General features: G+C 53.5%; 1 protein-coding gene across 1 annotated transcript in view; it reads right to left on the minus strand.

Moving 5' to 3' along the window:
• Positions 1–693: 693 nt before the first annotated feature.
• LOC123856066 (CD177 antigen) overlaps positions 694–15,609 on the minus strand; it is a 29,906-nt gene continuing 14,990 nt past the window's right edge. The window contains 13 exon segments of the mRNA XM_064581624.1: positions 694–1,086; positions 1,341–1,475; positions 1,609–1,731; positions 1,734–1,996; positions 2,270–2,364; positions 2,453–2,683; positions 4,347–4,563; positions 4,628–4,634; positions 4,754–4,807; positions 4,810–5,167; positions 5,230–5,234; positions 5,780–5,965; positions 6,727–6,867. Of these exon segments, the coding sequence (XP_064437694.1) occupies positions 866–1,086; positions 1,341–1,475; positions 1,609–1,731; positions 1,734–1,996; positions 2,270–2,364; positions 2,453–2,683; positions 4,347–4,563; positions 4,628–4,634; positions 4,754–4,807; positions 4,810–5,167; positions 5,230–5,234; positions 5,780–5,965; positions 6,727–6,867 (2,036 nt within the window). The 3' untranslated portion in view covers positions 694–865.

A 15,609-nucleotide genomic window follows, 5' to 3' on the forward strand; every position in this document is an offset into this window, starting at 1 on the left:
CTCTGTGCTGTGGGTGCATATCTATGGGGCTGCATCGCAGGAATGCCTGTCCTCCAGCTGGGTTCAGTCAAGAGGAGCCCCAACAGGAGACCAGAGGAAGGACACTGAGTAAAGCCGGGGTGCTCATTCCCCAGCTCTCTCCCTACGGTGTGGGCTGGGTGGCTTTTTCAGCCTAAGGTCAGAGCATGTAGCAGGCAGCCCTCTGAAAACCTCCCCCACATACCCTTCCCCCTACAGATTCCAATAATGGTAGACTTCTCCCCCTTCTCGGGCCTAGGATGGCTACAGAGACCCAAGGAGATCAGCCTCAGGAAACTGCACAAACCTTCTATGTCAAGTTTCTCAGGTAGGATGAATCCCTCTTTGTGCTGGGGCCCTGCCTGCTAAGAGGGTAACACCACCTCCCCCAGGTCATGGTGGTGCACACCTACCTTTGACCCGAGCATCCTGAAGGCTCTGCTACCCTCCACGCTGGAATGGGGACATGCACCAGAACAGTGAAGGAAGGTCCTGAGATGGTGAATCTCTCACCGGGCTCCTCCCCTCCCCAGCCAGATCTCTGCGTGTCCTGCCCACCCCCTCCAAACACACACACAGAGAAATCCCATCATTCAGGGAAAGGACGATGTCTTTATTACCAGACACATGTGGCCACTCTTGACCTCTCCCAGAGGTCAATTTCAGCTTTCCCCAGCTGCTTCTATATGTTGTTATCAGGCCATGAGGTATGTGGGTGTGCTGAGGGATGATGATTCACGGAGAGGACAAGGAAATAATTCAGTGTCCAAGGCTGTTTGGTTATGAGGTCAGAAGGAAGGTTGGTTTAGGGGGTCAGCAAGGAGTTAAGAATCATAGGGGAATGGGGTCAGCAGAGAGGCATCCCACACCAGAGGGCTAGGGATAGTCCAAGCCCCACCACCCAAGCCAGTAAGGGCACGGGGGCTGCTCCAGCTTGGAGAATAACATCCAGCTTTTCCTCAGGGTTCTCAGTCACAGAGAAGACCCCAATTTTCCGGACATGGTTCAACAAGGAGCTGGAAGCTTGGGTCACGCAGCCCTGAACGTTCAATTCAGACTGTATCCCACCTACAGAGTGAGTCAGAGAGGTTTCAAAAGACAGCACACTTAAAGTCCCAAGACCCAAGAATCCCAGATCCCCCCGGCCCCCTCAGACCGGGAGACCGCGCTTAGTCGTCTCCTCCCTCAGACCTAGAAATCTGAGTTTCCAGGCCCCCCACCCTCAAACCCTTGAGTCAGGGCCTCAAGTACCCTCCCACCTCAGAACCACTGAATCCAGGCCCCCAACCCTGCATTCCTGGGGCCCGGCCCTCAGCACTTACCCTCCTGGATCTGAATGTAACCACTGTAACACTGAGTGGTGCCACTGGGACACATAACATTTTGGGGGTTTTCTGGGCAGGATCCAAAGATGTTCACACAGACGGGACACTGCAAATTTCCCAGGGCAGGGGCAGCTGAAAAGTAGAGAGAAGGTTGGGGTGCACAGCTCGGCCCCTAGCTGGAACCATGCTCCTCGATCCCCGGAGTCTCTGTGTCTCCCCATCTCAGGGTGTCCCCGGTCCCACCCAACCTGCTGGGCTTCCATACCCGGACGAGGGAGAGAGTTCAGCAGGACGCTGGTATTGCTGGCCCTGTTGCACCTGTTGAAGGGGCAGAAATGGGCACAGGAGGCCACCAGCACTCCAGGGGCTCCCGAGTGTACGGTGAGGTAGAGGTATCCTGCCTCTTGCCCTTGCTGCAGCCTTTGCTTCCTCCTATGATTGATTTGTGTCCTGGGGGGAAGGGGCGAGAGAGCAAAAGCTGGGCTGGGGGAGTGGGGCTCTGATGACCAAAGGCAGGAGGCAGAGCCAGGGGGGCTCCCTGACGCTCAGCAGGCAGGCAGAGGGTGAGTGCAGGTGCCTGAGTTCTAGAGCCCGGGGCACACCGAGGGCAGGGGGAAGGCGGGGGCCAGGGCCAGCTCTGCCGTCCTTCAGTTCTTCCTCAAACGCCGCCTGCTCAGGACAGCCTCCCCGGAGCGCCCGCTTTCACGCGGGAACCTTCACGTAACTCCCTACCTCCTTTCCCCACGGGGTTGCTCTTATCCTCACATCCGTATCTTTACTCTGTTTTGTGTTTGTGGTTTGTTTTTTCGTCCCCACTGGCGTGTAAAGCCTGAGGAAGGAGGATGGAGGGGTCCACAGTGCCCCACAACAGCTGCCTGGCACACGGCGGGGGCTCAAGAAATCTCCAACGAACTCGGTGAGCTTACCCTGTGCTGGCTCTGTTCTTGCCCAGCGCCCCCACCCCGCACGGACCGTGACAACCCCCCAGCAAGGGAGGTGGTATCACTGCTGTCATTTCTCCCTGTTTCCAGAAGGGCGAACTAAGGCCCAGAAGAAGGAAGGCCTGAGCTTAGAACTTGAGGCATGAGGGGAACCCGGCAGGAAATTCAGGGGACAGGACCCAGGGTGGGGACGCTCGGGACCCTGAGTGCAGCCCACGTACCTACATCGACGAGCAGAAGTGTCTCCTGACACACCTCCCCAACGTTACAAAGCTCGTAGTGATCTGTGGTCCACCTGAGGGGCGTCTGAGACAGGTTTTGATTGCTGTACAACATGACCCCCTGTTGACAGGTCAGACTAACTGGGGAGAAGGAGTTGCTGTGTAAGGGTCTGTGTAAGCCAGGGAATCAGCCATGGCCGTCCCTCCAGGTCCCATGCTTGGGAAGGTGGCCACATTCTTGGGTCATTCTCCAGGTGACCCGGCCACAGAGTCTCTCAATATCAGATTTAGAAGGGACCTTGGAAGTCGGGGTCCCATTCACATTCTTTAACCTTTTTTTTTTTTTTTAAGATTTTATTTGACAGAGAGAAACACAGCAAGAGAGGGAGCACAAGCAGGGGAAGTGGGAGAGGGAGAAGCAGGCTTCCCGCCGAGCAAGGAGCCCGATGCAGGGCTCGATCCCAGGACACTGGGATCATGACCTGAGCCAAAGGCAGACGCTTAACGACTGAGCCACCCAGGCGCCCCATCTTTACCCTGTTTTTGCCTGAACACCTGCGGAAGCCTTTCTCAAGGGTCCTTGAGGAAGGCCCCTCCTCCCTTTGGGTGTGACAGGCACCATGGCTCTTCCTTGGCCTACGTCAAACTCTACTTGCCCTCTCTGGTGCTCGGGGCCCTCATCTGGATGAGGAGGGTAGCCTGCCACTATATGTATGTGTATATATATAAAGATTTATTTATTTATTTGAGAGAGAGAAAGGGGGGAGGGGCAGAGGGAGAGCGAGAGAAAGAAACCCAAGCAGACCCACAGCTGAGCGTGGAGCCCAACGTGGGGCTGGATCCCACAACCCTGAGATCACGACCCAAGCCGAAGCCAAGAGCTGGACGTTCAACCCACTGCACCCTCCGGGCGCCCGCACCATATATTTCTTTCCAGACCGAAATGCTCAGAAGCCTAGTGTGCACTGAGCGTCTACCACGTGCTAGGCTGTGGCAGTTGCTGTGCATGGACCAGCCCACGAGTCTCACAGGGAGCTCCCCTCGCCCGGATTACCTCATTTCCTCACGGCAACCTCCAGTGTAGATGGCTTAATCATCATCATCCCAACATCAAGTTGGGAAACAGAGGCAGAGGACTTGTGCAGGAGGCGCAGAAGCTTGCCCCATGTCCCAACCCAGGTGACTGGCAGAGCTGAGCTCAGAACGCAGGTGTTCCGGCTCCTTGGGGCAGGTGCCGACCATCCTCGGCCACCTCCAGCCCTCCGAGCCCTCGGGAAAACCACGAGTCTAAACCTTCTCTTTAGACCTCACATGGCCAGCAGGGATGGGTCCCTCGATGCAGAAGCACCCGGGCTGGGGAGGAGGCATCCACAAACGTGGCACCTTCACCACGGCCCCTCGAGGGAGGCCTGCTCATCTCCCAGCTACGCAGATGACAAAACCGCCCTCTGCTGCCTGCTCTGAGCCTCATCCCACTCCCTCGCCCAGCCCCCAGCCCCCCGTTTCCCCATCTTGCTCAATGGCACCTCCTTTCTTGCAGCTGCACCAGGAAAATATTGCTGCCACTTTGGACAACTGCCTTTCTCTTAGGTTGCACCCATCAGGAAATCCTGTGGCTTCAGCCGCAAAATACCGCCAGGACCTTGTGGGCTTCTCACCAGCTCCACTGTTTCCCCCAGAGACCACTGGCCCTCACCTGCTTCGCCCCGATTTCCCGGCCCCACCCCCAGCAGCCATGGGGGAATCCTCATAAGGGGGTAAGTCCATTCATGGCCCTCCTCTGCTCGGAAGACTCCAAAAGGTCCCCATCCCTCTCAGCATAAAATCCCTAGTCCTTAAACTCTGCCGCCAAAGGCCCAGGGATCTGGTCTTAATAACCATTCAGATCGCTCGCGTCTCCTCCCTGTGTCCCCCACCCCTGCGGGGCTTCTTGCGAGCTGATACTCACCACCGGGGCCGCAGTCCTCGCTCATTTGGATGGGCCCGAGTTTCTGAATCCCGTTGAGCAGGTTGCAGCCTGCTTGGGACGTGCATCCTTGGACTCTCAGAACGCTGAAGCTATCCCCAGTGGACCGGGGCAGGGAGGGAGATGCTGCTAGGACCACCCCGCCCCCGGGGGAGCCGCCCTCCTCAGGTCCCAGCTTCTGTCCCTCACCAGAGAACCCGATCTTGGTCCTCAGACTCCTCCTCCTGCTGCTTTAGTGCCCCACATCCCATGGACCACAGGGGACCCCCTGTCCTGGCTCACCTTCCCTGAGCCCGATTGCCCCACGGTAGCAGTGCGTGCTCCCAGCTGGGCAGGTCGTTCTGTGGCAGACTCGCAGTGTTCTGTAGACAAGCAGACTGGACACCTCAGGGAGCCCGGGCCTGGGGAGGCGAGGAAAGGGCTCTGGATCTGATGGGGGCCTGCTCTCCACCGCCCCCCCACCCCACCCCGCCACTTTGCTGGTCCCAAGAAGCAACCTCCCCAGTCTCCCACAAACGCGCCCTCCTTGGCTCCTCTCTTGCAGGCACGCCAGGGCATCAGGGACAGGTGGCAAGGGAGAGAGCAAGGGCCAAGGGGTGGGGCAAGAACCCCGGAGGGGTCACCTGGGCCTGAGTACAGGAGGGGGCGCGGCGGGGGAGGATTCAGCCACAGGTTCCACAAAACAGTCCGAGCACACTAGAGCCCGGGGTTCACAAACTATTCCAAAGAGTAGAGAAACAGGAAACATTGCCCCAAACCTGATCTGGGGATACCAGACAAGAAGGGTGTGGTCCATGCCACTAATAATGTTGTGTGGTCACACAGAACTACATTGCTGGTGAGCAAAGCGCAACACAGAGCTGTGCAATCACTTTTGTATTCCTGACTAATGTCACACTGTGTGTCAACTAGGCTCAAGTTTAAAAAAAAATTTTTTTTTTTTAAGTTCCAGGCTAATTTCACTTTGGAAGAGGAACTGCCAAAACCCTAAATAAAACATGAGTGAATCAAATTCTAACTCGAAGAAGAAAAAGGAGGAGGAGGAGGAGGAGGAAGGAGCCTGCACTAGGTTAAGGCCAAGCCCGAGTCTAAGTGAGGTGGCTGAACACCAGGAAATCCCTGCGGTTTGCGGCTCCAGGACCAATAGAAGAAGGGGTGCTGAGGGAGGGAGCCCCAGAGAGAGCAGACAGGGAGTCGGGAGGGAGGAGGGATCCAAATGGTCGCTCCCTCTGTGCTCACTTCCACTCCTCAGCCCTGCTGCTCCCCTGCGCCCACCAGCCCCTTCCCTCCCCCCCTCCCCCCTCCCACCTGCAGTGGAGGGTAGGTTCCAGAGTGGGAGGTTGGTGGACAGACTGTTGCAGTTGTCCTTCTCCCGGCACACATGGGTGTAAGAGAGGACAGTGAGGCCAGGGCCTGCACTATGCTCCCTGATGAGGACATCCTGATCCGCCACTGAGGTGCAGCCCTTGTTGATCACCACGCTCACTCGGGGTCCTGCATCAAAAGAGAGTCAGGCCCTGGACTCCTGGGTCTGAGGGAGGAGGGGCTGGGGATCAGGCTTCTTGGGTCAGAGGGAGGAGGGGGCTGGGGGCCTGACCCCTGGGTCTGAGGGAGGAGGGGCTGGGGGCAGGACTCCTGGGTCTGAGGGAGGAGGGGCTGGAGGCCTGGACTCCTGGGTCTGAGGCAGGAGGGGGCTGGGGGCCTGGACTCCTGAGTCTGAGGGAGGAGGGGCTGGGGACCTGGACTTCTGGGTCTGAGGCAGGAGGGGGCTGGGGGCCTGGACTCCTGAGTCTGAGGGAGGAGGGGCTGAGGTCTGGACTCCTGGGTCTGAAGGAGGGAGCTGCAGGCTGGATCTTGGGTCTGAGGAAGAAAAGGCTGGGGGCCTAGACTCCTGGGTCTGAGGGAGGAAGGGCTGGGGGTCTGGACTCCTGGGTCTGAGGCAGGAGGGGCTGGGGGCCTGGACTCCTGGGTCTGAGGCAGGAGGGGCTGGGAGTCTGGACCCCTTGTGTGAGGGAGGAGGGGCTGGGCGTCTGGACTCCTGGGTCTGAGAGCCTTGACTCTTGGGTCTGAGGGAGGAAGGCTGGGGGCCTGGACTCCTGGGTCTGAGGGAGGAGGGGGCTGGTGGAATGACTCCTGGGTCTGAGGCAGGAGGGGCTTCCGAGTCCCTACACAGAGTACAGTAGGACTGGGCAGGAAAGAATGCTTCTCCTGTAGAGGGTGGGAGTCAGGCTTGGGGCCCACAGGGCCTTCCTCACCGTTTTCAATGAGGATCAGCGTATCTTGGCAACCCCAACCATCCTCACATAACTCCTGGCCAGTTGTCCACTCAAGGGGCAGTTCCGATACATTCCTCAGAGACTTATGTGTCCCCCGCTGACAGACCAGGGCCTGCACTCCTGAGATGGGAAGAGAAATCCATCTGAGCCCATCCTCCAGGAAAATGCCCTCCCAGGTCAGGGTCCTCACTCACGGGGCAGCATGAGGGTGGCACCCAGGAGAGCCAGCTGCAGGGCAGGGCTCATGGTCAGGGTGGCTGGAACTCTCCCTCCTGTTCTTTTTCTGGGTACCCCACCCTTTTATATCTTGCCAGGAAAGGGCGGGAGGGAGAGCACTGATAGAGGAGGTCTGAGTCTACCCTCTGAGTCTCACTGGATAAGAAATCCGGGTCTCCCCTCCTTCGCCGGACCCAGGAGTCCAGGCTCCCTGACCCCCCAACACTTAGAAACATCCCGGCCCCCAGGCCCCACTGGTCCAGCTCCCCAGCCCCCTTTCCTCCTGTGCCCCACCTGGCAGGTGCCCACCCCCACACTGTTTCAGGGTAGTTTGGGAAGGAGGTTTCCTCAGGGCAGCCTGGCCACCTTCTGGCCCCAGGTGAGGATGTTGGGGATATGGTCCAACTGCCTGTGAGGACACTGTGCAGTGGGGGCTGGTTACTCCCTACTCGAACCTCTGCCCACTCCTTTCTCTTTCTTACATTGCTTGCCTTTTTATTCCCATTTTCCCCGATGTTCCCTCCTGCTTTCTATTCCTCTGTTCTCCCCACTCCTGAAGCAAGAGGAGCTGGGGTTCCTTCCGTCTGGGGAGGAGAGAAGGGTAGGGGGTGGTTGTGGAAAGTGAGTTTCTGTCAAAGACAGGATATCCCTTGACAAAGCAGAGTTTCTTCCCTGGGATGTGCCAACAACCAGCTCTGTAGAGAAACAGCATCAGTGCAATGTGCCTTGTAACAGGGGCCTATTTCTGTGTATAAAACTCAGACTTTGAGCTACCGATCATTTAACAATCAGCTCGCAACATTCTGAAATGTTTAGCCAACGGCTTTTGCAAGCCTGTACAAACCAGCTCCAGCACGCTGGGGAGGAGAGGGCCAGGGAAGAATAGGAGCCTTGGCAGTGACCGCAGAGCCGACAAGTGGGTGTATGAGGAAGAGGAAGGTAGGGTGGGGTGATGGCAGCAGCAGAGGGGGGAGAGAGGTGAACGTGTACCTTATAATTCTAAGTCTCTTCTTGACATCTTTATACATTCTGTTTTATGTTTGCAAGTGTAACGTTGCCACGCGGGCAGAGACACGATTCCTACCGCATCTACACCACTCATGGGACACACAGTGAGTACTCAATATGTATTGATTGACTGAACAAACGAATGAAAGGTGGGGGAAGGTGGGAACAGAGTATTTGCGTAGGTCGTGCACCATGGGAACACTACTCCCTCCCCAACGAGTCCCCTTGTTGCCGTGGAAACGGTGCCCTCTGGAGATGTGTGCAACGTGGAGCAGTGTTTCTGGAAGGAGAGGAGAAGGAAGGATAGGCAAAGACACACAGAGGGTCATAGGTGGTCAGTGAAACGTCTTGCTTTTAGTCCACAAATATTCACTGAGGCTGGGCTCTGTGCCAGGCACCATCCCCATTGCTGGGGGACTCGGGAAGACCAACAAGAATGAGGCCCAGCTTTTGTTGAGCTCACACCCGAGTGAGAGAGAGAGACACTGAGCAAACATGTGAGTGTGTGCGCGCGCGCACACACACACGCATACACGCACAGGGTGCTGAGTGCTGGGCAGGGTGAAGACCAAGTGATGTGAAAGAAAGTGAGTGAACTGGATCAGGGCAGGCCTCCCGGAGGAGGTGAACTATGAGCTGAGAACAGAATGCAAAGAAAGAGTTTGTCATGGAGGGCATGTGGGAAAGGCATTCCAGCCAGAAGGAAGAGCAGGTGCAAAGGCCCTGAGGTGGGGCCACTCTTGGCTTATGTGAGGATTAGAAAGAAAGCAGGTGGTTCGGCTGCAGAGAAGGAAGGGGGAATCGATGGGTGCTGAGGGTAGAGAGGCTGGCAAGGGCTTGGCAATGCAGGCCTGAGTCAGGATATTAAGGCAACTTTCCTGGGAGTCCCACATATTTCAAGGGGCAAATGCAAGGCTGGGCGTGGAACTATTTAGCAAAAAGGCTTACAGTTGTAGGTGTGTGAAACTCTGCTACCAGGCCGGATCTTGTTGCTCCCTGATTGTGAGGCCTTGGGTCATTCATTTCCCCTCTCCCAACTGCCTCATCCTCTTCTGTAAAGTAAGGCTGATGATTATCGGCACCTCATGGGTTGCTCATGGACCCAGAAGCTCAAGAATGAGCAAAGAGGGGGCGCCTGGGTGGCTCAGTCATTAAGCGTCTGCCTTGGGCTCAGGTCATGTCCCAGGGTCCTGGGATCGAGCCCCGCATCGGGCTCCCTGCTCAGCGGGGAATCTGCTTCTCCCTGTCCCACTTCCCCTGCTTGTGTTCCCTCTCTCTCTGTGTCTCTCTCTGTCAAGTAATTAAAATCTTTAAAAAAAAAAAGAATGAGCGGGGAGGCTGGGTTCATTTGAGAAAGACCCTGCAATGCAACCACGGGTGTAGACAGTGACTCTTCCCCTATACCAGAAAAACTGGGGGCCACTGATCCGGGGGAGTTGGGCACTGGCCAAAGGCATAAATGCTCAGGCCTTGCAGGGATTCTTCGGATGATGGCTCTGGACAGACATGAACCGCTGCCATGAAGGAGGTCAGGGCTCCTGCACCGTCCTATAATATAGTTCAGGGGGACCTGGATCATCTGAGTTTCTAGAGAACATCACACTGCTCCACTTCATTGACAGATTTATGTTATTTACTCAGACACAGTGAACAAGAGGTAGCAAGCACCCTTGATGATTCAGGAGGAAGACATGTGTGTGCCAGAGGGTGGGCAATAAGCGCCCCCGCCATCATGTTGGTGTAAATCCTAGGGGCCCAGAGGTCCAGGGCATGTCCCCCAACAGTAGCCCCCCTGTATCAGCGGAAGAGACTTTCCAAAGCCCTCAGTGGACGTCTGAAACTGTGGGAATACCAAGCTCCATATGTACTATGTGCCTTTCCTGTCCATACATACGTATGATAAAATTCGATTTATAAATTAGAGGCAGTAAAAGATTAATCACAATGACTAATAATAAAATAGACCGATTATAAGATACTATAATACAAGTTGTGTGCATGTGGTCTCTCTCTCAAAGTATCTTATTGTGCTGGACTCACCCTTCTTTGTGTGATGACAGGAGATGATAAAATGCCCACCTGATGGGGTGAAGGGAGGGGAATGATGCAGACCCGGTGACCAGTGTTCAGCGAGTCCTGGTCTTCTGACCATATGTCCGAAGGGGGATCATCTGCTTCCAGACCACGGCTTACTACAGAGGTGGGGGAGGGGGTGCCGCTGTACTTCTTCTGAGACAATTTGCTACACCTTTAGAAAAAAGATCCCTTAAGATTTGGGGTGGGGAGGGGCGCCTGGGTGGCTCAGTTGGTTAAGCGACTGCCTTCGGCTCAGGTCATGATCCTGGAGTCCCGGGATCAAGTCCCGCATCGGGCTCCCTGCTCAGCAGGGAGTCTGCTTCTCCCTCTGACCCTCCCCCCTCTCATGCTTTCTATCTCATTTTCTCTCTCTCAAATAAATAAATAAATAAAATCTTTAAAAAAAAAAGATTTGGGGTGGGGAGGGGGGGCGGATGTAGCACATTTTGACATGCTACTCCTACTCATTTCTGAGCAAACCCACAAGACTGCCAGTTTGGGTTTTTTTTTTTTAAGATTTTATTTATTTGACAGAGAGCACAAGCAGGAGGAGCGGGAGAGGGAGAAGCAGGCTCCCAAGACGGCCAGTTTTGAGTAGATCCTAGAGTAGGAAGGGACTCGAATGAAAGGCATGTGACCCAACAGACCCAACGTCGTCAAAAGCTTCTGTGATATAAAGAGATAATAGGATAATCACAGTGAGAAACTCAGGGTTTGGAGCAAAGATACGTCTCCTTCTACAAATAACTGTCTTCCATTTAGAAAGCAGCTCCTGGGGCACCTGGGTGGCTCAGTCAGTTAAGCGTCTGCCTTCGGCTCAGGTCATGATCTCAGGGTCCTGGGATTGAGCCCTGCATTGGGCTCCTGCTCAGTGGGGAGCCTGCTTCTCACTCTTCCTCTGCCCCTGCCCCCGCTCATGCTCTCTCTCTCTCTGTCAAATAAATAAATAAATAAAATCTTGAAAGCAAGCAAGCAAGCAAGCAAGCAAGCAAGCAAGCTCGTGGCTCCTTACTGTGTCCCAGGGGAGTCTGCATACTGGACTCTGGGCCACCAAGGGCATCCTGACCTGCACTGCACATCACATACTGGGCATGCACAGCAGCATCCATCATCCACGGGAGAGGTGTGTGTGGTGTGAATGGGATCAGGCTCTGGCAGGTCCGGAGGGCACAGGCGAATGCCTCAGTAGGTGGCTCAGATGCCCATGATGCCTCCTTCTACTGCCTCTCCCTCTGCTTGCCCCTATGGGTCCATACCCTATGATCTGTTCACAGAGAAGGGATGGAACAGACCAGGTTTATGCACAGATCTGTGCGGCGGGCTGGTGCCAGGCGGTGGGTAGCTGCTGTTTAGCCCTGCACCCCTGTGGCCCTGAATGACGTAGGGATATCCTTCAGGTGGCTAAACATAGTCACCTGAGGGCCTCACTGAGGGCCACACCGTGGCAGCGGATCAGCCGGAACCGTGAGGCACAGGTGGGAGTGAGCCTGCTGTTTTCAAGAAGCGTCTGCCTGAGAAGGGCTCATCAAGAGGATGGGGTGCAGCTGGGACTGGGGGTGATTCCAAGTCTTCCAGGTAGCCGGGGTGGGTGTGGGCAACCAAGGGAGAGCCATTCCAAGCAGAAGGAACGACGGGGCAAGGCCAAGGAGGCAGGAAACGCCCGGACACGTCTTGAGAATGGCTGCTGGCGGGGAGGGGGCCTGGGCTGATCAGGTACCTGCGAAGCCAGACCGAGGGGTTGGCCTGTGTCCTGAGGGCAGGGAGCCATGGAGGGGTGCGAAGCCCGGAAGGACGCTCTGCCAGGGAAGCCTTCTGACTGCCCATCCCTTTTCCATGTGGACATTCTCATCTTTTGGTCGCTCCTTTCCCCCACGTTTGCTCTCTAGGGTCATCCGAAGGAACCAACTGACCCCAGCATCAACATATTCACCTCTGCTACCTCGGTGGGGATGCTACAACCACCTCAGCATCCAATATGGCGCTCTCCACCCGCACTTCTGTCTCTGCCACCACCAGTGATCACTTGGGCAACTGTAAAATGATCACAGGACTCGCCTTACCTGTACTCCAGCTCCCCCCCACCCCACCTCCCACCCCCAGAGTTCTCTCTGTGCTGCTCCCATGTGGTGGAAACCAAATCCCCAAATGTAGTTTTGTTTCCTGATCCGAGTTATTGTATTGGTCATGCTCCCAGCAGGATAATGGATGCTACACCCAAACTGGGTAATTTGAGTAGAATTTATGGAAGGAACTGCTGTTTACAAACGTTAAGGTTGGATCCAGGGAAACACAAAGGGTGGTGCAGGAGTTGGGAGTCATCCTGTATTTTAGATATATCGTTTGTTGTGACAATATATAACAAAGAGTCAGGACCACTGGGAACGCAGGTCAGGTTGTGCACTGCACAAATGCTCTACACCTAGGGGGTGCCATGCACTTTGCAGATAACATAACTTGTAGGGAAAGGCTCAATACTGAAACAGGGAGAGAAAGCTCCCCTCTACAAAAACCCACACCTGGACACAGGCCACGCACATTTATGATATGCTGCTAAATGTTTAACTGCTTCCCTGAGGGGAGAAATAAAAGCTCTGATTTGTAGTGTTTGCCAATTTCCATGTTGTAAATATTCCCACTATGGCTGATTTCAAGCTACCATGATGTCTCAGACATGGAGCTGGCAAGAAACGCCCTGTGGCAACCGTTATATGATATTTTTACCACACTGATGCAATAGATGTATATAAATAATCTCAAGAGCATAGGTAATACTTGGGGCACTTGGGTGGCTCAGTCATTAAGCATCTGCCTTCGGCTCAGGTCATGGTCCCAGGGTCCTGGGATCGAGCCTCACGTCGGGCTTCCTGCTCAGCGGGAAGCCTGCTTCTCCCTCTCTCACTCCCCCTGCTTGGGTTCCTGCTCCTGCTGTCTCTCTCTCTGTCAAAATAAATAAACAAAATCTTAAAAAAAAAAAAAAGAGGTAATACTTAAAATGCAGTAAGATCAAGAGGAAGGGACAGATTTTTAAGTATTTGTTACCTTTGTCTTAATATGATTTGGTTGTAACTTCACATAATTTAATTTTTAATAAGGTTGTGTTTAGCCCTGGCTTGCAAACTTCCTGAAAATTTAAACACTGGTCTCATAAACCAGGCAGAGTCAGTTCCAGCATGACCCACACCCCACAGCCAGCCAGTGAGTATGCAAATATGGGCTTGGCTATATACCCTGCCCTGAGCGTGCTCAAGGATCCCCTGGGCTCTCAATCCTTTTTTTTTTTTTTTTTTTAAGTGGGCTCCATGCTGGACTTGACCTCATGACTATGAGATCAAGACCTGAGGTGAGATCAAGAGTCAGATGCTTAATCAATGGAGCCACCCAGGCACTTAGGCTCCCAATTCTTAAAGAACTGATTCTTGTCCTCCCTTCCATCTCTGAACCTGTCAGGGTACCCTCACCTCTGGGTGGGTGGGTGGGGGACCAGGTGTGGTCACTGCCAGAAGCAGGTGCAACCCAATATCCAAGGTGTGTGATGTGTGAGCATTGGGACCATCAGTACTGTGGGTCTCACTATTATGGCTGGAGAAGTCACCCAACATGACCAAGGGGCAGCCATGCGCAATCCCCAAGATCTAAGAAGGCCAGAATCCCCCTGGCAAGAGAGCAGTGGGAAAAGGGAAAGCAACGGATACTGGCTCTCACTTTGATTAAAATTAAAAAAAAAGAAACTGGAGCCAAGTATACAAAAAAACAAAATTCTTTCCATGATCTTACAACCAGCTTGTGACCAATCAGATGAGACAACTAGAAAACTCAATGACCAGAGGCATCAATTTGTCTGACTTTTTGTAACTCTCTCTTTTTTTTTTTTAAGTTTTATTTAGGTAATCTCTACACCCAATGTGGGGCTCAAACTCACGACCCCGAGATCAAGAGTTGCACGCTCCACCTACTGAGCCAGCCAGGTGCCCCTGACTTTCTGTAACTTTTAAAAACTTTCCAGTGAGAATGATTAATTAGGTTACTCAAATTTACATATGGACCCAGTCAAGAACCAATTAATAATTTTCAATCCCAAATACATTTAGGCTCAAATTGAAGATAAGTTCATATGTGTACTTCCTGTTAAGGCATTCTATTTGGTTCTATCCAACCTGTCCCATAGCTATCCCTCACCAGCAAGAACAACAGTGGTCACATCTCATATCTGAGATTTTTCTTTAACGCTACTTTTCCCAGGCCCAACAAGAAATGGTTATTTGGGTTTTGCAACAACATATTATGTCTGTTACCTACGGACGCATACAAAACCATCCCAAAAAGGGGCACCTGGGTGGCTCAGTCGGTTAAGCGTCTGCCTTCGGCTCAGGTCATGATCCCTAGGTCCTGGGATCGAGTCCCACATCAGGCTCCTTGCTCTGCTGGGGGCCTGCTTCTCCCTCTGCCTGCTGCTCCCCCTGCTTGTGTTCTCTCTCTCTCTCTGTCAAATAAATAAAATCTTAAAAAAAACACACAAAACAATAGCCATTTTATCTGTGCACAATCCTGTGGGCCACCAATTAGACTGGGCTTAACTTGTGCTTCTGCTGGTCTCACCTGGAGATGCTCATATGGCTGCATTTGTCTGGTAATTTGATTGAGGCTGGATGGTCTAAGATAATATCACTCATGTGTCTGACAGTTGGTGCTGGTGAGCTGGGCCTCTCTGTCTACGTGGTTTTTCATGCTCAACGTTCAGCCAGATTTCTTTAGGTGAGGGCCCCACGCAGCAAAATAGAGGAAGCCCCAATGTGCAAATGCTCATGTTTGTTAAGTTTATTCTAAACTTATTGTCTCATTGGCTAAAACGAGTCACACAGCCATGCCCAGCTTATTTTATTTTTTAAAAGATGTTATTTTTTTAAGTAATCCTATACCCAATATGGGGGCTCAAATTCACAACCTTGAGATCAAGAGTCATGCTCTACTGACTAAGCCAGCCCAGGTGCCCCTGTGCCTAGCTTTCAGGGATAGAGAAACTTACCCCGGCTTTGGATGGGAAAGGCAGCAAAGATACACTGCAGAGGGGTATGTGAACAGGGATGGGAAGAATCTGTAGCCATTAAGCAATTTATACTGACTATATAAGAGTTTTAGTTGAAGGGGTGAGTGTGTTTTCTGTAGTTGTCTCCTGACACAGAGGGCTGGCCATTTTATAGAATTCTCTTTGGCAACTTGAGTTGCAGGGATTTGGGAACACTTCACTCAGTCAAGGAACCTCTGATGGATCACCTTAGGATCTCAATTACCTGAGGGCAAATGAATTCATCAACTCTCCTTCTACCTCTTTGTCATCTTTGCTCTTAAGAATTTCCACTGGGGGTGGGGGGGCGGAGCAAGATGGCGGAGGAGTAGGAGACCTGGATTTCGTCTCCTCTCAGGAATTCAGCTGGATAGGGATCAAACCATTCTGAACACCTACAAACTCAACAGGAGATCGAAGAAAAGAAGAGCAACAACTCTCTCATCAGAAAAGCGACCACTTTCTGGAAGGAAGGACGTGCGGAGAAGTGAATACGAGGC

This window comes from Mirounga angustirostris, unplaced genomic scaffold, assembly GCF_029215605.1.
Source record: "Mirounga angustirostris isolate CCGP_5_RB_7025 unplaced genomic scaffold, mMirAng1.0.hap1 SCAF_16, whole genome shotgun sequence".
Classification (NCBI taxonomy): Eukaryota; Metazoa; Chordata; class Mammalia; order Carnivora; family Phocidae; genus Mirounga; species Mirounga angustirostris.